The following is a 25,189-nucleotide window of genomic DNA, read 5'->3' as shown; positions in this document are numbered from 1 at the left end:
CTGGGTCTTGCAAGTTTGTTTATGCAGACAACATAGGGCTCGGTACTCAGTCAAACTCCTTTGACATACTCGAGAGTCTTCTGAATGCAAATATGGCATTTATGGCTGATTATTATCATTGGTGCCACCTAATGCCAAGTGGAAGTAATACTATGTCGAGTGTCTTCTACTTACATCATGCACAAATGGGCAGAGAGCTGAATATAGTTCTCAATGTTCAGCAAACAAAGTATAATTCACACCCGGTCTATTTAGGCGTCACATTGGATAGACCTCTCACATATCATGACGAAGACAGAAACTAAGGTCAAAACGCGCAACAACGTGCTTGGAAATCTGGCTGGAGCAACATGTGCCACCAATGCCCAAACATTATGTACTTCAGCCTTGGTACTCTATTATTCAGCATCAGAGTACTGTGCTCCAGTATGGGCTTGCTCGTCTCAAACAAAGATGATCGACATACAGCCCAATTCCACCTTGCGTATTATTTCAGGCACACTTAAATCTACTCTTTTATCATGGTTATCGATCGTCTGCAATTTTGCTCTGCTCAGTGTTCACAGAGAGGAATGCGAAGCAAAGCTTGTAACGAAACTGCGTGATATGCCACATGTATCATTAATTAAAGATTTGTTTAGTCCACTACACAGTCGTCTGTCCTCACAGCGCTCATTGTGGAAAAATTTGCTGGGTGAGGGATTTACAGTAGAGGACACATGGCGAGCTTCATGGTCTGTACAGAAAGTGACAAATAATTATCTTTTCTTGGATTCCACTCAGCCTCTACCCAGGTTTGCTTTACCGTGAAGGCAATGGAGCCTTCTGAACTGGTTTCGTACTGGACATGGAATTTGTGCTACAGTGGAATTTCAGTGGCATTTTAGAGACAGTCCACTATGTCGATGTGGGCAGCCACAAACCATGATACATATTGTCGAGGACGGCAAAATGACTCAACATCCTGGAGGTCTTCATACACTGTGTCTTGGCTTGACCATATTGCATACACCAAATAAATAATAGTGTATGCTGTTGGTAGGGAGGAGAAGCTTCTGGACTGGGACTAAGAATGAGTCAGAGAGATCTCTGCACTCTGGCACTGACCCAGATGGAACATGCTTTAATCTTCTACTCTCTATGTTAACTAAGGCCTTTCTACCCTGTGTTCCAGACATCTAATAAACCCTTCTGCATTTACAATGCTATCTGACAGTCACTCCAGATTAAGGAAATTGGGGGTGCATTACACTCTTTGTGTGTGTAAGTCTCCCTCTGATGTCCAGTCTAGGTGGACTTGCTGATCTGTGACACCCACAATGTGGTTTTTTAAAGAGTAACTTCACAGACTAATGCTGCACTTTAAGACAGGATCAATCCCCTCACAAACATGAGCTGTGTCTCAGTGCATAATATATTGCAAAAACTCCACTTCTAGCTAAAAGCCAAATTTATTATCAGAGCACTCTAAATTATGACTCTGAAGTCATAGCTGTGAAGTTCGACATGTTTTGAGTGTAAAAATCTCCTGTCCTCACAACTATTTTAGATCATTCTAACAATAGAACTGTAGTATGAATGAACTAAAGCTAACAACAATGACAACAACTTCAACCATAATTATACTGGAATATTAACTGTTTTATTGAAATTTCAGATGGCTTTTACTTTTCATTTTGTTTGGTTGAGTTACCTCTGAAATTACAATCTAAACTATGAACTGTTTATAACGGTCTTTATAGTCACAAATTACGTTTGAAAATTGTTCATCTCCACAATTTTTACACTCAAAATGACCCATTTCTACATTCTAATGAGGCAATTGCATGTACAAACGGATGCATACACTGTGCATTTTCTGTACATTGTGCTCAGTGGAGACCAGCTGATACTTCATCCCCCGCCCATAGGCCACAAAATGAAATGAAAAGGAAAAACCAACTCAAAGAGCAATAAAACAGTTAATATTTCAGTATAGTTAGCATCAAAAATGTTTTGAGTAGCTTTTTCATATTAGATTGTTCAGTAACACTTGTTCGTGCTATTCCTGCCGCACAGGCTTATGGCTGCAACTAATCAGAACCGTAACGTCTTCATCTTGTGAAGCTTCTTGTATGACATTTTCTGCAATATATAATGAACTGGAGGCTGCAGTCATGTGAGTGCGAACCTATGGTTATGTCACACAAATGGGATCTGTGTCACAAATAGAGCCAAACTCTTCAAAAAAAAAACAAAAAAAAACATTCATCTCACCTGGTGCCTGACTGTCAAAGTTTGTCTGGACCTGCAGCTTCCATTGATTTCAGACCCAAATTGGCACCAAATTGGGTGCCCAAATATTGAGGCAAACAAAATTAGCGAGCACCTTTTTAAAACCTGACTGAAAACGTATGTGTTTGTGGTTGATCCTTGGCTTGGTACAGTGGTAAAGAGATAAGACTGTGCAAGCACTTCCTGAAACAAAATAGGGAAAGTTTAAGGATATGCACGCCTTCTGCCATTCTCTGCGTCCCTCCTGTGAACACCGAAAAACTACGAGAGCGTGACAGCAAAAAAGTTGTGTTTCATTAACAGCTCTTGCTTGACATTTGAACCCTGTTTTTAAGAGTTCAAGTGTCTCAGAGGGAGCAAAGTTACAGGGTGTATCAAACTCTATATTTAGAAAAACACAACTGCAAGCTATGACAGGAATTCTCTTTTACACTTAGCTTCTAAACTGAGTTCCACTCCAGCCTTGAGCAGCTTCAGTACCATACAGGCATAAAGCACTCTAGCTATATCAGACACATTTAAAGGCTCACAGTCAAGATCTCTGCTGACTGAAGAAGGTGTCTCTTTCAGCATCGAAAAGAAGTGTATATACTCACTTGACGGTTTGAACTTTTCTTATATAAATAAATAAGTAAACTAAGCTGAAGGCGTCATTTGCAAACTTGAAAGACTGTGAAATGGCTGAAGCAATTATAGTTCTCTGTTTATTTTAACAACATATGCAGCATATTCATATGTTTAGTGCAGATTGTTATTGCTACTGCTTTATAATCTATGGGGGATCTTAAACGATTTAAAACAGAAAGCTGCTTTGATACTTAGTGACATCACGAGCAAAACTATGCAGCAGCATGAATACTGTGCTAGAAATATGCTTAAATTTTTCCAAAAATTTGTTACAGTTGGTAAAAAATTGTTCTGGGGGGGGGAGTGGGTGTGGGAGAGAGGTAAGTTTTCTTCACTGTAACCACAGCAGCCTACGGTAGTGAAAGCAGAGATAATTGTGTTATTGAAAACTTTACGTTATTATTATTGTATTTGCCTGCAGAGTATAGTAAGTTTGTGCCTGGCAAAGTGGGGGTTTCTCCTTCTCCTTAGTACCAGTTAGGTTTCACAGTGATGTAGTTCCTGTCAAAGTCTTTTATAAGAAAACACACTGCAGCTTTCTGGCCAAATGGTGTTTGATTTCATGAGTACAGCAGAGGTAAGAGGACAACATTCAGTGTTTTGGGGATTTTTGTTGTTGTTGTTGTTTTCTCCTGCTGCTTACATACAGCGGGATTATGAAAGATGGAAATTATGATAGTGCCTTGTGTATCTCAGCTGTATTTAAAGCAAATTGAATAAGAAATCAGTCAGTCCAGACAGCTGCACATCTTTCTGCACCCCTCTGAGGAATTATTTTTAGCTAAAGGAGAGAAGATAACGTTGTTTTTTAAACTTGTTCCAGAATATTGACTGATTCTTTCCTATCAAATATTCCTGTTCATGAGTGATTTTACTACAAAATAAAAGAGTTTGCATTGGAAGACATACATTAAATAGCTCCAAACCACAATAAGAGAAAGAACTTGCTTTCAAAGTTTGTCTTTGCATACAGACCATAAAAGGTAAAAGGTAAGGTGTGAGGAAGCCAAAGAGACTCTTGAGAACAAGGCTTTGTATGTTTGCCCAGCAAGCAGGGTTTGAAATTCTTAGCTAATAGTGAATGTGAGCTGTGATTTATTCGAGTTCACAAATCTGCTCAAAATGCTAGAAATAACAGAATGTGGGTAACATAGCATTTTGTTGAATATCTCTCAAATATACATGGCAAAATAAAAGTGTTTATAAAAATATATATTTATTAATCCATGGAAGTCTTTTTGTGCCAGAGATAAAGATATTGTAGTAACTTAAGCTCTGTTTCGATACATTTGATGATCAGTAGTTGTGCTAGAGGTGGATTGGAGGGAAGGGTAGGAGGGGAAGGAATGCAGCCAGAGAAGGTTGTCTATTTTTACTCATCAGTGTGCTGTTGTCCTGATTTCTCTGGCAGTAATGAGGGCAGCATGAACTGGAAGGAAAAAAATCACCTCCTCCAAAAGCAATCCTACACAGTTGTATCATACAGCTCTGTTTAGGAACCAGTAGTATCTGATTGCAATCAGTTTCAACACAGGCTTCTTAGGAACTTACAACATATTACAAAAATCAAGATGGCTTGATTTAAAGAAAGAAATTCTAAGTAAAGATTTAATCTAATTCCTCACCCATATATGTTTAAGTATGACCAAAGGCTGATGGAAGTATATATCAGTTGTTTCACATGAGGTGCGGGAGTACGCTACCATGTGTTAGAAGTCCTAACTATAATTTCATTACTGCTGTGGTTCTAAAGCAATCCCATTGTATTTTTAAATTAATATTTCTGTTAATTTCCTTTGCCTTTGTTTTCATTTTTAATTGTGATTAGAGAACGGAAAAGGATCATAGCATAAATGAATTATGCTTTCCCCTATTATAAGACATAATAGATCAGATCTTTCTAATAGTTTGTGGATTTTTATAATTCTTGAAATGCAATCACTGAATACCAACACTGTGCATCAATACCACTCTGTGTCAGTCATCTGAGAAAATGATTACTTTTCATGCACAGTAGGAACTTAAAAAAAAGAAAAAGAAATCCTGGGAGTTTTGCCATTGACTTCAGTGGGACCAAGATTTCACCACCAAAGTCAGTCTAACAGACAAAGACAACACGATGTACACTGAAGTTGTTTAAACTGTTTCTGGTTTTAGATTATCACTGTGCAAAAAGCATCTGGAACTGTACAATTTATAATTTGGACAAGAGGTGTTTTGGTCCCAAAATCCTTACACAGGCCTACCCAAAATGAAGACTTAGCCCTCAGTAAAGACAGTAAAAAGCAAGGGCAAAATTCAACCCATTGAGGCTGCTTGAGTGAAACTGATGATTCTTGTTTTCTACTCAGTCTTTATTGATCTCCTTGGCTTCAGAGTAAATAGGACTGAGCAAGGACTTTATGACTTGGCCTGGTGTGAATTTGTATATTAAGTCAGTATCAGTATTTCCATGTTTATCTCCATTCTTAATTCCTTCTTATGCTATTGCTCAAAAACTTAATAAATCTACTTAACATAAGTGTTTGAAGGGAAGGTCCTCTGTGGCCTGAAGATTTCCAAGGAGGACTTTATAATTTAACAGTGTCTATTTTTTTCCAGTCTATACACTAATGGATTTGAGAGATTTTTAAAGCTTTGGGAGTCAGAGGATGGATACATTTGTATTTGCTAAAAGTGTATTCTCCAGGATTACATTTTTCTTTGCAAGGACGAGATTTAGGCTCAGGGCTTCAGTAACCCTTATTTCTAATATTAGGCAAAAGTAACACTACATTGTTTGTCCCAAACTTCTTTCTTTTGCTACTTGCTCATTCTAGGAAGTCCTTAATATCTTCAGACTTTCTGATCCCCCTCACTATTTTTTTAATGTGAAAGCGATATCACCATTTCTGGCTATGAAAGATTAACCAGGGAAGCTCAGGTGTTCTCACTCACTCAGGTATTAGAAGGGAGTATCTAAGCAACTCTGAAACTGAGACAGAAAGAGTAGAAGGGCTGATGAAATGGATGCCTGTCAAGAAGCAGCATGGGTTAAGTTCTAGTTTATCAAGCTCTGCTATTTGAATGTCAGAGCCTGTAATGGTTTCTCATTTTGCTTGCAGGGATAAGGCTCTCTCTTAAGAATGTCAAAACAGCCAGTTTCAAATGTCAGATCCATTCAGGTAAGAAACAGTACTTACATTTTTAATATAAAAAAATAATAAATCTCTACATTAGTTGCTTGACAATCTGCATTTTGTTTGTAATGAACAACACAAAAGTATTAGCTAGTGATTATTTTAAAAAGAGTAAAAGTTTAGTCTTGGTAGACTTGAAAGCACATAAAAATATTGACCTGAGGAATTGCTGATGATCTGAACAGAAAAAAGATTCACAAATTAGATTTTTTTTAAAATAGTTCATCACATGGTAAATAATGTTTGTTAATGAGTTGGCTAACCACAACACGATAATCCACAGAATTTCCATGTATACAGCCAATCAGCATCATAAAGAAATCCTATTTCTGTAAATCCTTGGAGTTTCTCTAGAATTAATACCATTGTGGTAGAAGTATGGGCTAGATAGATGGCACAGCTATTCATGTTTGCATGTTTTCATCTCTTCAGTCTTTTGTACAACAAAATACATAGTTCTAGTATTCAATTTTAAATACATTGTTATTGAGCAAGACATTTTATGGAAAAACCAAAATAAAGTGGAGTAATCAAGTGCAAGACTGTGCCAGGGAGGGGTATGTGCTCATTCTGGTTAACTGTATTTCTTAGATTCTTTTGCAAACATTAACTACAGAACTGTCACAACACCCCTGGGAAGCAGGTAAATATGGTGAAACTAACCCCTTAATTCTTCCCCCACTGAAGTCAAATGCAAAACTCCCATTGATTTTAATGTGAGCAGGAACTGGTCCTAAAACAGTAAGAGCTATATCTTTTTGTTGGTTGGGTGTTTTTTTTTTTTTTTTAAATGGAACCAGAGATGATCCTTGACATTTCTAGGCTCTCAGTTCACAGGGGCCAGTGACTGTGTGCTGGGTAGGCCCCAAAGAGTAGCTGTCAGCAAATGCAGATTATCATTCCCAGACTAAAATCATATTATCAACCAATATCAACTTTTAATAGAGAATATTTAAAATTACAAAACACATAAATTGTTGAATAAAACATTATAAATACCCTGGCCATGTCAGTCCACGTTCATCAGAAATGATGTTATATTGCAAATGAAGAAAAAAAGAAAAATTCTATGAGCTGACAATTGCCTGTGGTAAAAATACAGGCAAGGTTTAGTGGTTAAGCATATATTAACATAGAAAAAAAGTACACTAGGTACTTAAATCAGTTGATTTTAGCCAAAAGGCCAAGGTGCCTCCTCAAATACTAACTTGTACAATGTTATTACAAATCTTGTTAAATATGGTTTTGCAATAAATTTTCCCAGAATGTTAATAGTTCTAGGTTTCATAAAAGCTTGAAATAGCATAAGAACCCCAGATTGAATTTATCATGGCTGATCTCCCCTCAATTTTCCCATGACTATAATTACCTAATTCACTGAGGTATTGTGAAAATTAATTAGCTAATGGTTATGCAGCATTTTGAAGCGGCAAGGCACTATATGTGTTAATTCAAATTATTATTATTTTAAAATGTGATTTAGCTGAACAGAACTGAGTTTTTTTTATACAAAAAAGGCACAACAGTTTGAGAGAAGTCTTGGCCTCTTTGAAATTAATGGATATTTTGCATTGACTTTGGGGGAGAGGGGGGAAGGGTGTGTGTCAGGATTTAACCCTTTATATATCAGATTTCAAAATAATTTTCATTATTAATTCACTGTTTAGGGGATTTATATCTAAGTTTTAATAAACTACTACACTTTATATGTTATATGTAAACAAGCTTTCTTTTTTAAAACACATTTTGAATTAAAATGGTTTGCTTGTTTCTTTACTTAATGGGTATGGGTGGGCAGTCAGTATTTTGTCAACTTTAAGATTTTTTTCCTAGTTCTAAATTGAAACTTTAAACTTCCAAATAACATATAGTATTTTTTTAAAAAAAGCTCATGCCCCTAAAGCTCTAAATTTAATACTTTAAGAAAGTCAAAATTATGAAATAATCTTGAATTACAAATGTTAGAAAAGCAACCACTGCCCAAACTGTTTTGTACAACATTTCTACTGAATGCTGTTGGAAAATGCTGCAGTAAGAAAACCTACATTGTAATTGATGCCTATTATTCTTGCAACTATCTCAGATTCATGATACAAGATGTCAGTGATTTATATACACTATACCTTGTAGTGATTCATGGATTATGAGCTTTCACTACTACATTCTGACACAATAGAACCCATATCTAGGGAAATGTCAGTGTATATTGCGCTACAGATATGGAAATTTAAGGATCCATATCCATACACTGACATGAAAGAATGTAACTGAAGAAGCTGTCAATAATCTGTGTGTGAAATGCTGTCTATAATATTAGTTGATAATACATTTTGCCAACATTTATTATTCTTGATTTTCCTCTCAGTCAAGTGCTTTTCTGGGTTAGGGTTTTAGTGGAGGTCCTCTGTTCTGTTCAGGGCTCTGAAAACTTTCCTATTTTCTTAATTTATTTTAGCACAATTACATTCAAGTGGCCCTACAGTTTTTTCAGCTATCCTTCTGGATGAATAGGGATGACCATGACTCCATTCAGCTCTCACCACTAACACTCCTAAACTGGCCTTATGAGTTGTTGCAGGGTAGTAGAAGGCACACACACTCTTTGATCTATATATTCTGCCTCTGCAACACTCCCAGCTAGAGAATCACATGACTGTAAAAACAAGTCCAGTTCTTCTGCGTAGTAGCCCGGATCACTGTAAATCAAGCTGATACATCATACATTTTATCTGTCCATTTATAGGCAGAGAGTAATATTATCTATGAGCGAGACAAGGTGGTTGAGGTAATGTCTTTTATTGGATCAGCTTCAGTTGGTGAGAGAGACAAGCTTTTGAATGACACAGAGCTCTTCTTCAGGGCTGCCAAGATATTTATCTATTTTTCATCCTCTTTTCAAAACTCTTTGTTTTAAAGACACATTTAAACTAGCCTGCAACTTTCTGTCTGAACTCTTGTATAGATAAGAGATCAGACTCTGAACACAGTTGCACTGGCATAACTCTAGAGTAACTCTATTGATTCCAACAGGAAAAAAACACTGGCCATAGAAAAGTCATGGTTAGGGTGGCTAGGGGGTTGTGCTAATTTGGCTGCCTCCACTAGCGAAGTTCCTTTGGAACAGCTGACTAAACATTAAGCTGCCCTGACTGACTGACTGGCAAAGCACACAAGAGGAGGAAGCAGTAGAAACTCTGCCTGCCCTTCTCCGTAGATGAACCATACCTTGGGTGCAAAGGCACAGGTCTCAGGCAATTCCCTGTACCATTGGAGTGAATTTGGCCCATGAATGACAATTCAAACACTGTTAAGTTAAACTGACTCATTGAAGGCCTAACTGTTTAAGGCCAACATACTTCCCAAAGCACATGAAAGGAATGGTGATCCATTGTTGAGGAGAAAGCATGGAATTTGGGACACTTAGATTCAATTACCTGTTCTGCCACAGACTTCCTGTGCGACTTCAGGCCGGTCACTTAGTCTTTCTTTACCTCAGATCCCCATTTTAGGGATGGAGAATGGAGGCAAAGAGCACTTGTTTTCCTCACAGGGGTACTGTGAAGTTAAACACATTAAAGACTGGAAGATACTGAAATGGTATTGGGGGCTATATGAGTATGTTTAAATTGTAAATAGACACTCAGGGCTGGCTTGTGCCAGCTGACTTAGACTCACGGAGCTCAGGCTAAGTTGCTGTTTAATTGCGACGTATCCATTTGGGCTGGGGCTACAGCCGAAGCTCTGGGACCCTCCCACCTTGCAGGGTCTGGGCTCCAGCCTGTACCCGAACATCTACATAACAGTTAAACAGTGCCTTAACCTGACCCATGCAAGCCCAAGTCAGCTGGCACAGGCCAGCCACAGGTTTTTAATTGTATTATAGGCATACTCTAGAAGTACCTTAGATAGACATAGAACTTGCTCTCATAGCAACCAGTGTAGGTTTTGCAATTGCGTTTGTTTACAGTAGAATTGAATCTATTAGCGAACTTCCTTAAGCAGTGCAATCTATTTGAACCCAGAAAGGCACTTGGGATACAGGATCTAATTACTTCACTGTGCTAATTAAACTGTATCCCCGCTACAGTATGCATTTTACTATAAATACTATTGTTGTTTCATTGCTCTAAAACTTTCATGAAGTTTGTAGATCTGCTTCTGACACACGGTGAAAAATCCATCAGCCATCAAGTAGATATCCTTCTTACTAGCTGTGGCCCAGTCCAGGATTCTTAGGATTTCCAAAGGCTTTTTTTGACTAAGTTAAAAAACTGAAAGCCAGTCATCTTTAAGCACTGTCTGAATCTTTGTATAGCATTCCATTGGTATAAATCTGGCCTTAATCAAATTTGTACGTAACACCAAAACTGGAGGGGTAGGAAATGTATAAGTGAACAAAACCAAACTGCAAAGTTACCCAGAAAACTTAAAACAAAGTGTGGCTGCAATACCAAGAGCTAACTACTGATAAATATATTAATTCTGTCTGCATGGAGGAGGAAATAAGCAATACAGCTTCTAAAAGATGCTGGGTGTGGAGACTGTCCAACCTGCCATACTCATTACATTAAAATTTCATTATTTTATTATTTATTCCATTATTTTTATTCCATTTTGTCCCTTTAGTACCATCTTAATATTAAACTTTTATGTGACTAATTACTATGGTTGCCACAGGCAAGGGGTGGGATTAGGAGCTGGAAGTTGGATGGAGAGGGCTAGCAAGAGGATCTCTATATTCATAAGTGGGCTGTGGCCCATAGTATGAAAATATTTGAGTGCCACCACTCCAGCACCAACTCTGTAAAAACATTGCAGTTGCTACAAATATTAAACGCACAGAGAAACCACAGTGATCCATTTTTTGCAATTGCATCTTTTTCTGTAATTTCATTGCTGTTATACATATTTTTCTGTGGTGAATCCCTCTTGGTTTCCTTCTTACAGGCTAATATCAACATCCCAATGGGAGCATTTCGACCTGGAGCAGGGCACCCTCCCAAAAGAAAAGAATTTATGCCTGAAGTGGAGGAGGTGAGAAAAATAATATTTAAACTTAATTCAGGAAAATCTCTACAGTTTATGTGCTATGCAAGCCACTTTATCTAGGCTACAGTACAAAATGCCAATCCTACATAAGGCATCCATCTACCAATCCCCACTGGAAATCAGCCACTGTCTATTGAGTACAGTTGATATACTTAGTGTTATTTTTTGAAGCCAAAACATATATGGTGTTATAAACAAGTACCAGGATATAAACAAGTACCAAGTACCCTGGTCATGCTTAGTTAAGAGAATGGCATCTAGAGTGTCAGGTGAAGGCACTGATGGGAAAACAAACCAGTATTTGGGGAGTGTATATTGCTCCGTGTATAGACCTAGCATAGCTTAGTCCTTCCTGGGGTAATGGGGAGACAGATAGGGGGATTGTGACTTCCTAGGCTACTCCAGGGACACTGATGATCTATCCCTAATAGAGAATATTTAGAATATTTTTTGACAAATTATCGGCCTTTTTTCCCAGCTACTATAGTCACTTCAGACATGCAGTTTTCTTACCCAAGGTTAATGCTTTCCTCCCCTCTAATCAGTTTCATTGTTAATCACAGCAGAAGAGGTTATTATCCTTTTATATAATTCACCCTAATGATGCTCTGTTTATAAAGTCATTTTTGAGGGGAGAGAGGAACTGATCTAACTTGTTTTTGAAGAAGGCATTTGTAAAGAAAATGTATGAAGCGACTTTACACACACAGATGTTTTTCTCTCCTGAAAAGAAATTAAAACATATTTCTTATTCAGTAATTAAATTTTGAAGGAACGCAAAAGATGTTGAAAAGAAACTAATAAAGCATGCATGAAGGCTGGTAGTATTTGAGAAGTAAGATAAATGGCTAGCATTGTTTGATTTAGTTGGATGATTGAATATTGCTTTGCTCTTCAATTATGTGTATATTATATATGATACAAGAACTACAGAATTAAAGTTTCTGCTCTGATCCCTGTAGCCTTTACTTCCTCAAGCCAATGGGACTATTCACATGAGTAAAGGCTGCTGAATTAGGCCTTGTAGTAGCTGAGGAACATAAATGTTCTCAGTGGATTTATCTTTTCAGTTTTTCCTGTTTATTTAGCTTTTGCAATACAATCCATGGTTCTATCTTTAAGGCCATTAGAGGCAAATCTATCTGTTTCGTAACAGTTCTGAACATTATCGACTATATTTTGAGAACTTGGCAAGGAAGATATGTGTCACATTCAATGGCCTGAAATCCTTGTAGGTTTTGTATGTGAAAAAATTGAGTAAAAGGGCACTCAAGCAAATTGAGTGGGAGGACATGGGAATTTCAAAAAAGAACACTGTCTCTTCAGCTAGATATTTGCTTGCATAATCTTATCATCATCGTCATCATTTTATTGACTCTTTAGATTTCCTTTGATAAAATTAGAGGCCAGGTTGTAATCTCATCTGCACAGTGCACATTGCACACATAGTGGGGGATAATCTGAAGTATGGAGTTATGAATTTTACACATCTGAGATTGAAAAGGAACCTTAAAAATAATTTATAGAATGGAACATTTCCAGAACACATCTAAACCTTACACGGTATCAAAGACCAAAATGATTGCTGCTTAAATCAATTACAACACACCATTACAAAACAAAACTGTGTTGTAATTGATTTAGGCAGCAATAATTTATAAACAGGTTTTCTATAGATAGTACTGGAATTGTAGTTCATCCAGGCCCTTATTCTTTTCTGCTTATTCAAGTTATCAGGCAATTAAACAGTGCAAGAAAACAATATTGTCTGGTAACCATCTATGACTACTGAGACCTTCTGCCGCCTCCCTTCCCCTCCTCCATTAATTTGCTTATTCTATTTGCCTTAATTCCAGACTGTGAGCTCACTGAGACACTGCACAGTGCTAGCTCTCATGGAAAGCACATTTGCAGTAAGCATGCACAAATATTTCTATCAGAAATGATGTATTTGAACAGGAATGGAATACTGGAACAAACCTTTCACCAATACCCTGTCTCTTAGGCAATGAAACAAGACAGACAAACATCTGACCACAGCCTTTGTAGCTAGGAGCATGCATGCACATGTATGTTATTTTGTGTGAATTGGATAATACAAAATTAAATATAAATTCATCAAGCCAATCAAACTTATAGTAGAGATGGTGCCTCATTGTAACAGATTGGGACTGACCCTCAGCGTCAGCCTCAGAGGAAGGCCACGCCACTTCGCTACACACAATAAGGAGAGTCTCTGGAGACAAAGGCAGGAGGTTGGCTCGTGTCAGTCTATGTGCCCGGTCTTCCGGCAGTGTGGGACAACCAACGTTTAGGGGGCTGGTCAGTAACCAGGCAGTCCCTTCAGAAGTCTATGGACCCAGGCCCCTGGATAGGGTGGGGCAGTAAACAGTCTATAGCCCCTGGCCCACAGGTAGGGTGGGGCAAGCAAGCAGTCTATGGCTCATAGGCAAAGGGGTTGAGTACCAGCGAGGCTTCACAGGCTGGGGTGAGGCTACCAACCCAGGAATGTGGTAACAAGAGGGGTGGGGGACACCGGCCCTCCCAACTCCACCATGTCCCAGCCCAGGGCCCTAATAGTGGTGGAGCGTTCCTCCACTGAGTCGGCGGGGCTCCAGCCACAACGCACTGACTGGTGTTCAGGCACAAGCACAGCCAGACTGTGAGTGGCTATCCCTGGGCTCCTTCCTCCACCCCCTTCACAAGGTACCTGCCTTCAAGGGTCCTCATCTGCCTCTCTCGGGGGTTCATTGCCAGTAACAGTCCCAGTAAATCCTCGGTGTCAGGGTTATTGAGCGGCTCCGGTAGATCAAGAGAGCCCTTGGTGCAGCGGGGCTTCTACTCCAGCAGCGGGCCGGAGATGTCCTTCTCCTCTAGCAGCTCTCCTCTGACTGAGCTACAGAGCCTTGCTTTTATTATTCCCCTTCTTGTCCTGTCCCTGCACTTCTAGCGGATGGGTTATGCCATACCCAGGCTTGCCCACCTGCCCACCACGTGGGTAGGCCCCTCAGCATCACTACACTCATGAAAAGCCTTCGTGGCTCAGAAAGACAGAGGTTAAATTTTTTCTAGAATTCCCTCTTTATTTGCTGCTTCTTCCTGGGAGATTGAAGCCACAGTAGCTTCACTCTGCCTCCTTGAGTTACATTTAGTCAATCAGTGAACAAAAATAATACTGTATGACTTACAGGACCAATCACAACCAACCACTTTTGAATTTTAAATATCAGGTGTCAAATATCAAGAGCAAAGTCAATCTACAGAGAAGAATCTCACCAAACAAAACAAACAAAGAAAGAAAGAATGGCAAGTAAATCCACCTAATAAATTAATTTAACGAAAACATGGTCCCCTAGTGGACATTCCTTGAGTAAAAACAGAAAAATAAATTATTTGCTGCAAAACTATTCATTCAGCTCCAACCACAATTGATTCACATGGTAATTATATAGAACCTAGGCTGGAAAAATCTTAAATTCTTTGCTGGAAAACAACCTACCCACAGATCAGGTCAATCAAGGTCAGATGTCCTGTGGACTTTAGGCACTGCCACAGTATAAATGTTAAACTACTACTACTAATTAATAATAAACAGTCCCTTCTGGTGTTAGAATCAAAGAAACAGTAGGAATTAGAGATGCAGGGAGGAAAGGGGAAGAATTAGGCTGTCTTCAGTAACAGCAGTGCACAGATGGCACCTGGCTTGACATCTCCTTCTCACAGAGAGAACCTGTCACCAGCTGTCTTGATGCTTGAACAATATTAATACTTGGATTAAGATTAGTTTGACTGAAACCTAAATCCAGGAAAGAAAAGCTGATGTAATTGGGCAGAGGGAAAGATTCTGAAGACTTGGCCAAAACCTTGACTTCACCATCCTTTAAGGGCATCTACCCACCAGTTGTCACCGCAAGATAATACACAGTATATTGTGATTTTGAGCACTTCTAAATAGTTCCGAATTTTTAAATATAAAATTAAAGGACATTTTGAAAGAAAAATTGTTTCAGACTGGAAAAATCAAAACATTTCATTTAGAACATTTCAAAACTGACTGGTTTGATTTTTTTCTGAACTTTTAAAAAGTTTTTTCAAAAACAAAAATTCAGCAAAAATCAACATGTATTCAATACGTTACTTGGTGTCACCGAATGTGCACTTTTTTGCTGGAAAAAAAAAGCTTTGTGTGAAAAAGCTTTACTCCACATGGTCTCAGAAGCCAGAAAAGCATCCCTTCCAGTCATATGTGGACCAGCCACAGTGATTCATCACCTCCAGCTTCAGTCACTGCAATGTACCACAAATATGGGTTGACAGTGGAAGACCATGAAGAAGCTGCAGATAATACAACATGTGGTAGGCCATCTTTTAACTAACACAGATGACAAGAACATACCCCACTTTCATCCCAAATACTCCAGAACCCTACATTAGCTCCTGGTTTGATTCCAAACTCAGGTCATGATCTTAATTTTAAAGATCCCCACTGGGTTGTGTCGCAAATATCTCAAAATCTATCTCTACCGTAGGGTTTGATCCAAAGCCCTTTGAAGTCAATGGAAAGACTCCCATTGACTTTAATAGGCTTTGGATCAGGCCCTTAGTGTCCATGAGCTACCATCGCAACTCTGCTCTTTAGGGACTCAGGAGACGTACAGGGTTAAAATCACCAGCGCAGAATATTAGGTTTCTGAGCAGCTAGCTCATGGCTATGGAACTTTACAATATATAAGATCATAAAAATGGACATTTCCCTTTTTTCTTGAAATAGAAAAGATACCTTTATTCCTTTGGGCTGCCTCTGGCATTCCACTAGATTCACTTCCCACTATTCCTTTAACATAGTAAATTGCTACTCACTCCTTGTGCATCGAGCACACTTTAATAACTTATTTTTCAAAGCACATTTAGTATTTCAAGGCATCTACTAACCAAGTTAATTCCCCTGTTACCTGTCCAGTTTCCATCATTCATGATTACAGTTAGCAGGAAAAAACCCTTTTCACATTTCCCAATTAACTGACCTACATTTATGCTCAAGAGATTTTTATTGTTACTGTGAGGTGAATATTTTCCCTTTGCACAGAGTGTTCCTGCTTCTACAGAGGAGGAGAAGGAGAAGAAGCAGCTCCCAGGAGCAAAGAAACTTCCAGGCCCTGCTGTCAACTTATCAGAGATCCAGAATATAAAGAGTGAACTGAAATTTGTTCCCAGAGCTGACCAGTAGTAGAAAAGAACAGGTGAGTAAAAGAGATTTTTCTTTGCTGTGGCTTTAGGAACTACAGGCAGATCCAAAGTCAATGGGAGTCTTTCCACTGACTTCAATAGACTGTGGAACAGGCCCTAAATTTGAAAGAGAAATTCTGCTTCATTTCTAGAAGTTCTTGGTCCCTGGAATTCTGCAGCATTTAAAACTCAGATCTTGCAGCAGAGCATCTGAGAGTCTGCATCTACCAAGAAGTTCATTATAATGCAGAACAACTAGGTCAGGAAGTATTACTTCATTTAATTTAATATCTATACTTAGTTTATTTTTGTGATTCCAAGATATATATATATACACGCATTCACACACTGACACATACACACAGTTAGGAGTTAAGTGTCTGATTAATACCAAAGCTTTTTAAAAAGAAAAATTAATCAACCTAATGACATCGATTTAAAATTATTTTCACCTGATTTTGAACGTGTCTTTCTAAATCTCCCTCTATTGTCTTACATTCTGTTTATTTTTGGACTTGAGTCCTAAAGCAATGAAATTCCATCTCTATTAAAAAAAGCATTGGCCAACTCCCTTCAAAAGCCTGAATCTGTAAAGGTGCATCAGGCAGTAACAATGAGAGTCCAGTTCTACAGAGAGGGGGCGCAACTGAACCTGGCTAAAAATAGAAAAAGTGATTTGTGTCACATAGTATCAACCAGAACAGTACATTTGCCAATTACTTCTATTGAAACAAGTCCTTTGTATCCTGGAGAAAGGGCAGAGCTGTAAGTGAAATAAAAGAATGGCATCTGAAATCTTCTACCTAGTCTCACAAAAGAAGAACAAAGGCATATAAAACATAATGCAAGATGATTCTGTAACTGCAGAACTGAAGAGCATCAGGGGCCTTAAAGGAAATGATGTGCAATCAAAGTGATTTGGACCAAAACACATTGTAATGTTTGTTTGTTTTTGTGTACAACATAAATGTGTCAATTTACCCAAAAAGAAAGTCCAATACTTTATTGTGTTTGCCCTGCTATGGCAAAACGTTCCTGTGATTTTCAAGTAACAACAGAGGCTTTCTCCCCAGGAAACCTGGGAAAAGGAAATTAACCTTTCTGTAAAATGTAATATTATAGTCATCATATTAAAGCAGTGCCCAGAGAAATTTGAATTTTTAATGCAGAACTTTAAAGTTTCTTCCTGCTATAAGAGATATTCAGACGTAAATTCAACCCCAGATTTAATTTCAGATGACTGTTATTCTTAGTGTTTGAAAATTGTTGTTTTATAATTAGTCAACTGAGGATCTGGCAATGATGCTTATCACATGCCTTGAAGTTCAATATAAGAAAATACATTGCTACATGAATGGCTAGCCAACTAAATAAAATCTTTAAATCTGTCAGATCATCATACAGAAAAATAACTTGGCATTTCAATTGTATTCTCTTCTTCCTCTGGCCCTTCTTCTCACACTTTTATTGCTTCTCAGGTTTGAACAGTGACATGAATGGAGGTGCTTAAGTCAGGAAGCGGAGGAAAAATGAAGGGATTAAGGAATGCATCAGAAGGGGATCTTTTGGCTCTGTAGGGGCTTTTATTTCCCAGCTCAGGGAGCTTCCACTAGGAGGTGGGGATGGTTTTGTGGTGTTGCATCACCCAGCTTGAAGCAGCAAGGTATAGGGTAGTGAGCCCAGTTCTTTCCCATTGGAACCTACGCTTTGGGTTGGCAGTGACTGGAGGAGGGGTGACAGGGGCATTTGTAGTCTAATTGCAGGTGTGGGGAGTAGCCAGAGAGGAGACCACATGGTGCAGTATCTCCTTTTCAGGGCATTGGAGTGGCAGGCCCAGCTCCTTCTTCTGGCCATGTTTATAAATGAACTCACTTGGGGACCAGTCATGCTTTTAGCCAGAATTTGGCCTAAGGAGGCTGTTCAACCAAATGACTTGTCTCTCATTGAAGTGTTGTTTGATTCATTGGTAGGCTAACCTGACAGACCTTTGTACCCTTAGGAGTTTCGCCTTCATGTATCAACATTGTTATTTTCCAGCCTTTGGTGTGGCCCTGCTCCACAGCCTTCCTCTCTATATCGTCATCCCTGTGCACAGACCGTCTCGTTCACCTGCCTGTGAAGACAGAGTTCAGCTTCCTTTGAGAACTGCAGCAAATAACTTTTCTCAGATGTAACAGTCGAAGCCCAAATCAGTTTACATTAAACGGTAGAACTATCAGGAAAGAAGGAATGGCCACACTGGATCTGATGTGAGGTCCACCTGCTCCAGGATCCTGTCTCTGGCAATGGCCCGTGCTTCAGAGGAAAATGTAAGAACTCCACAGTAGGGAGATGTGGAATAATCTGCCCCCACCTCATAATAGGTCTCATCCTGATCTCTAATAGTTAGAGATTGTCTTAAACCCTGACGTTTGGGATTGAGTCTACTGTCAATTTACAGAAATGAGTTAGGGTATATCTATGCAGCAAAAAAATCCCTCTGGCAGCAAGTCTCAGAGCTTGGTCGAATGACTCAGGCTTGCAGGGCTTGCACTACGGGGCTAAAAGTAGCCGTGTAAATGTTCCCACTTGGGCTAGAGTCTGGGTGGGTCTCAGAGCCTGGGCTCCAGCCTGAGTGGGAATGTCTGTACTGCTATTTTTAGCTCTGTAAGCATGAGCCTTGTGAGCCCAAAACATTTTACCCGGGCTCTGAGACTTACTGCCGCTGGATATTTTTACAGTATAGATGTAACCTTAGTCAATTTTTAAGCACATGGGGAGGGAGCGCTATGGAAAGTTCTTCTAAGCAGCCCTAAACTTTGTATTGCAGTGACTGTAGGATTACCTCTTCAATAACATATTAGGAATCTGTCTGGCCTCTAAAAGGCTGTCAACAGAACAGCATCTCTAACAGTGGCTTCACCTGAGAGAAATAAGTGCCTTCGGGTAATAGGACTCTTATACCCCTTAGTTATAAGACTGTCTTTCTTTGATGTGTAGATATCAATTATTTATAAAAGATGTTTATTTCCCTATTGTGGTGTTAAATGTTCACATTAACTTTCCTTCCAATCACTCTCATGTGTATGTGCAAAAATATCATTTCTATTAGCCAACATACATTGCCTTTAAACTGCATTGTGCTTGAGAGAGTTTCCTTCTTTCTTTCTTTCCCTGGTCATTGTTTCAGATACATTCTTCAGTTAGCTCGTCCTTTATCCCCATGTTAAAGTAGAACAAGAGGAAACAGCTAACACAATAATACACACTAAATAATAATAATAATACAATACAATCCCTAGGCATCTTCTCTATTGAACACGCTGTGTCCTGCTAAGGTTTGCACTCTATACCTTGCTTGTACTCTGACATGGTATCAGCTCACGTTGATCCGTCAGCATAGCCCTGGAGTTTCAGATTACGGGGAAAACCTATCCACTTCACTGTGGCTGGACAGCTGGGCCTGGTGCTGTGGCACAGGGAGAAGGAGTCCATTCAGAGCTGGGATGAGATTAGAGAAAGCTCCCTCCAGGACTCTGTGTATTAACACAAACAATAATAATAAAGTCACTGCATGTTGGTTACTTCCACCTCCAGGCTGTGGTATAATCTACATATCTGCATTCCCTCCCGCCCTCCCACACACTTTGTACATCCAGCTTCCTGTTCCCTTCCCCCAGGATCTAAGACTGGTGGATCTGATTGTCTGCAGCTTCACCTGCTCTGTACACACAAACCGCCGGAGTGCATTGCGTCCCCACAGAGTTGGGGTCCCTGGCATGGGGCTCTGAAACCCTGGTTTTCTCCTGCCCTACCGTAATTGCAGTGCAGGCAGGGCCCTCTGCAGCCAAGGGTGAGGGGGGGGCAGGATTGTCTCATTAGAGGATAGTGCAATATGCTATTAAGTCCTGTATATCAGAGTAGGGGAGAAGGAGGATTTATTTTTTGTACTAGGCAAATATGAAAAATAAATTGCATTTGATAAGGATTTCCGAGAAAGATTTACGTTTTACTCTTTAGTGAGCTTTAAATAAAATAACATAGCAACATGTTTTATAAATATAATATAGCTTACATATATAAGGATTCAATATCATGTATCTCTTAATAGCCTATCTCCTTACTTAATACAGAAAAAAACACAGGATATTTCCATAGTACTTATAGGGTTATCCTATGATGCCCTGAAGGGAGAGAATCCTTAGGATTATGGCAAAGTACTGGATACCATAATAGAGGCCTTCTCTCACCCCACTCCTCCAAAGAGAGGTCCTCAACCTGGCTAAAGATGGAAAAGAGCACATTCATAGCCCAAGCCTTGCCAATAATTTAATATCCTCAGTCTCTCTGTTTCCCTTTATCTGGGCATATAACTAAAGGCTGATCAAAGGATACTAGTATCAGATCTCACCCACTCTCTGAGATGCTTGTAACAGTTTGATGTAATGACTAACAGATTCAAAGGAAATTAAGATAGTGCAGCTGTGCTCCTGTTTAACTAGGAGGCAGATAGGAGAATCCAGAGTGTTAAGGGAAAATTGTTGGCTTGATGAGTTTCTGGCAGCCAATTTAACATGACCTCCCACTAGGGTGACCAGACATTCCGATATAATCAGGACCGTCCCAATAGTAGGGGCTTTGTCTTATATACGCAACTATACTCCCCTGCCCCCAAAAAAGAGTCCCGGTTTTACATACTTGCCATCTGGTCACTTCCTATCTACCTCCCCCTACTCATTCACTGTTTAGCCCAGTGTTTATCTGAGGTAGTTGCGTTCTTTACCCCTAGTTTCTCTTTTGTCAACTTCAGAGAGGGTCAATCCCTCTTCCTTTGCTAAGTGGGTTATTTTCAGTAATGCCAACCCCAAGTGTTCTAAAAGCATGTCAGACCTCCCAAAATCATGACATTGGTTTTAAAATCATGAGATTATTAATAATAATAGTCAATTATTTGGGTTATTTTTGTTTGCTTTCTGGTTTTTGAGCCTTTAGTGTACAGTCAGGATATATTTGCAGGCTTCTCACTGCAATCCTGTGGGCCAGGAAAGATTTTTTTTTAAATGAAAACTGAGATTGCCACGTAATCGCTTGTATCCAGAGCTGACACTTTAGGAAGAACACCAAACAGCATGAGATAAAATCATGAGAGTCAGCGACACTGCCAACCTCATTCCCAGCTGCTCTGGTTTTAAGTCAATTATTCCCCCCCTATCTTTTTCTTTAGAGAACAATATCTTCATATGTTATTTCCCATGACCAGACAGGGCAGTGAGCTCCAGGCAGCTGAGTAAATGGCTTGGAACAGACTGTGACTGCCACCAGGAGCCACTGCTGGGACCATCCATTCCCTCTCATCCATTACCCATCAAATGCTACTGTGAGCCACTACCATTATCTTCTTGGCCCTGTTGCAAATAAAGGAAAATTTTCCTACTGCACCAATGACATCCTATCACTTGAATGAAGGGATGGAGGTAGAGAAAGGATTGAGGAGGCTTTGGCTGCTTATATCCCTCAGCACAGGTGAAAGACCCTAAGAAATTTTATGAGAGTTACCCAAGGTAGACTGGGGGAGAGAACACATTCCTTCCTACTGATGAACAGGAACACGTATACGAGCCAATCAAACAGGCAATAACTGAGTGTTGCCATTTTGGCCAGGAAAACTAATTGCACTGATCCTTCAAAACAAACATTTAAACATTACAGAGCATTTTGCTCCACACTGGAAAAGATTTGCATTAGTTTTTCCTTTAACAGAAATGTGCAAAACTATTCTTTACATTCACCAACAATGTCTTTATTTTAAACAGATAATTTTGATAATTAGATGAGACATCCAAAGATGAATAATTCAAAGAACTGTCACATTTTGTAGAAAGTGTGACAAGAAGCATGTACTTGTAATTAATATTTAAACAAATTGTATCCCATTATAGCACCTCTCATATTCAGGAGCTAATTTCCACAGCAGTTGCAATTGTGAACAAGTACGTATGCACGCATACACACACCTATCTGAATAAAGTAACTCTCCATTACAGCCTCAGATAGGTTTACCCCACTCAGAAGTTCTAATACACTCTAAGTAACAAAAAGTTTTTCACACAAGTGCTGTGGTTAGATAAATATGTCTTTTTATTTCAGTCTACAATGAGAAACAGCATTTTTCACATCAACAGGGAGAAGGTTGCAACTAATTGGTTCAGAAGCAGACAATGCCCTACTTCCATATAATTTTTTTGTGAATTGGGGCTATTAAATAATTGGTTTCCCTTCGATCACAGTGTACTACATAATACTGTGCCCTGAGCCTTTGTCGTAAGACATATTGAAAACATACACTGAAAACTAAGTTTCCACCAGTGCTGTTCTTGCCTAACTTTCTAAGGATTAGGCTGCTGTTTAGTCATTGCTGAGCGGCAAGTGGTGCAAAGTTGCATCCCACAGAGGAAGCCCAGGAAGGTAGGATGCGTCGAAGCTACCAGTGTGCAGGGTCTCCCTTTTGGTGGAACAGCTTACTTCCCTGACAGTTCTGGCCAGTTCTGCTGCTTAGAGTATGTGGGAAGATGAGGCACAGTCATTGCTCCATCTCTTGCCTACCTCTCTACCTATGTGATACGAAGAATGGGAATTACATCAGTTAAAATAAAAAAAAAAACAGTTGGAAAGCAGTCTCCGGAGAACTTTCTGAACATGTGATCATCTATCCCTAAAACCTAAGGCTCCATTTCTATAATCTGATCTGTGTGGACAGACCCTGATTCCTATAGAAAGGCTCATTGACTTAAATGGAGCTTTGCATGGGCTTTAAGGCCCATTTATGTGGATCCAGTTGCCTTAGGGTCATTAGAAATTATGTGGTCTGCAGGAGAAAAATACATAGTATATGATTTTTCTTGGGAGTATCAAACAGAACATAGTTAGAGAACTATGAATGATATTATATTATGGTATTATCCCCCTATATAGGGGAATTATCTCATCAATTTAAGCAGTGCAGCCAGACACTATGGTGATGAGCCTGTAATAAATACTACAAATACTTAACTATACAAAGTTCAAAATGTCTTCAGCACAGTAGATTGCAAGTACCTTTAATCAGAGAAAGGGCTAAGTGCTCTCAAACACACAACATGCAACTCAATCCCTTATTAATGGCTCAGCTACTTTTTATCAAATCTACATAAATTGTAGTCAATTAAACTGACAGAGTGATTCGCAATATCACGGCAATCAAGCTAATTTATATCTCATAGACTTAGTGCCTGCGTCATTTCATTTTATATTTTTTTCCTCATGTAATTTGATAGGAGACTATCTAATTATATTTTCACAGCCCTGTGTTCAGGAGCCATTTACATTACTTTTTTCTAAAATGAACTTTGGAATTTTTGCCATCTAATTTGATACTCTATTGATATCATACAGGTCTCAGGGGCCATGTCTGAAGGGAGGCTACTTATAAAGAATGTATTCTATTGCCTTTAAATAGGACCGTTTTAGACATATGGAGCCAAATCTGGAGATCCTTGCTCCTTTCTCAGTCAGTAGTTAGGCAAATGCCTATTGGTTTCAGTGACAGTTTGTCTGTGTTGAGGCCTCATCCGTACTTGTGATTAGCCCTGAGTCAGCCATTGGTGACCAGCATCTGGTGCAGCCACATGTTCTCACATGTATATCATTCTGAGGGATGTCACTCGGTATAGTCCCAAGGTTACCATTGTTCCACACAAATGGGGTGTCCTGTCACCTTTCTTCTTGATAATTATTAATATTATAAATAAAGACTCACGAAATTGGGGCTGAAGGCCAAACTGATTACACTAAGGAAATGAATCCCACAACATTTTAAAAGTTTTCTACTTGAATAATTCTTGGTCTCTCTCATTCTGAGCCTTTATCACGTTATGTTCCACATTTGGGCATTGGCATATTGTAGCTACTCTGGGGAAAACCTCAACTGTAGACAACGAAAGCCAGTTGAGCTAACCTCTGCTTGAAAACTGGGGTCTGCCAAACCAATACACACTGTGGCTTTCCTTGTTTACAGTTAGGGATTGCATTGGTGCAACTACATCTGTTACTGACCATCAATGCAATTAATCACAAGCACAGTCAAGTAAAAACAGAGTAAAAGCCTCAGAATTGAAGCCCATAGTCAGAAGTTTTCCTGCCCTTTGGTAACATTTACTTTGATTTGATAACCCTGTTATTCAGTTGATAAAAAGTAAATTTAATCCTTCAGTTTTCAGTTCTCTTGGGTCTTTGTTCATGTTTGTTTCCCTGGAGCAACCCTTGTTCTAACTTGCTCAGCACAACCACACAGAGCCATTCATGATGCACAAATGAACTCCTGGAGCCAACAATAGCCATGTCAGTAAGTGCACTTATGGAAGAAGTGTGCAATCTGCACTCTTTCTATTCCAAACAAACACGCAAACAAACTAGGGGCAGGCAGAGAGTATAAGAGCTTTTGCTGAAGAAACATGAAAGAAGCAAAAAAGCATTCCCATAGTAATACTGATCCAGCTTGATGGAGGGGAACCCACGACAGTAGATAGATAGTATTATTTTTAAACCTTTGGAGATGTAGTGCTTGTATTTAAAACTAAACAAACACAAATGTATATTGAAATGGAATAAAGTATAAATATATAAAGCCTTAAAAATATATGGTCAGGCTTAAATACACAGAAGCAAAGAAAGCAGATTTACAGCTGCCACCACTCTGTTGTTCACACCACTCTGTGTCAGTCCTAGAGTTTTCCAGTCATGGACACCATACACTCTGCTGGTATGCAGAGATGAATTAAGGACTGATTGTCCTTTAAATATGAATGTCTACATTCCCT

The 25,189-nt window shown here is 39.1% G+C and overlaps 1 protein-coding gene across 3 annotated transcripts in view; it reads left to right on the top strand.

Moving 5' to 3' along the window:
- The first annotated feature begins 2,740 nt into the window (after positions 1–2,740).
- Positions 2,741–25,189, top strand: part of SMPX (small muscle protein X-linked) — a 48,692-nt gene continuing 26,243 nt past the window's right edge. The window contains exons 1-5 of one of the 3 annotated variants that reach the window (XM_067545023.1): positions 2,741–2,876; positions 6,006–6,065; positions 11,028–11,114; positions 16,216–16,369; positions 18,393–19,482. In XM_067545023.1, the coding sequence (XP_067401124.1) occupies positions 6,027–6,065; positions 11,028–11,114; positions 16,216–16,356 (267 nt within the window). In that variant the 5' untranslated portion in view covers positions 2,741–2,876; positions 6,006–6,026 and the 3' untranslated portion in view covers positions 16,357–16,369; positions 18,393–19,482. Of the gene's footprint in view, positions 2,877–6,005; positions 6,066–11,027; positions 11,115–16,215; positions 16,370–18,354; positions 19,483–25,189 lie in introns of those variants that run through there. The other 2 variants (XM_067545025.1, XM_067545024.1) reach the window with 2 other exon arrangements.

Source organism: Emydura macquarii, unplaced genomic scaffold, assembly GCF_026122565.2.
Source record: "Emydura macquarii macquarii isolate MOO-44397 ecotype Brisbane River unplaced genomic scaffold, CSIRO-AGI_Emac_v2 contig_1043, whole genome shotgun sequence".
Taxonomy (NCBI): Eukaryota; Metazoa; Chordata; order Testudines; family Chelidae; genus Emydura; species Emydura macquarii.
Note: the sequence above shows the minus strand (reverse complement) of the source record. Positions and strands in the feature narration are given on the sequence as shown.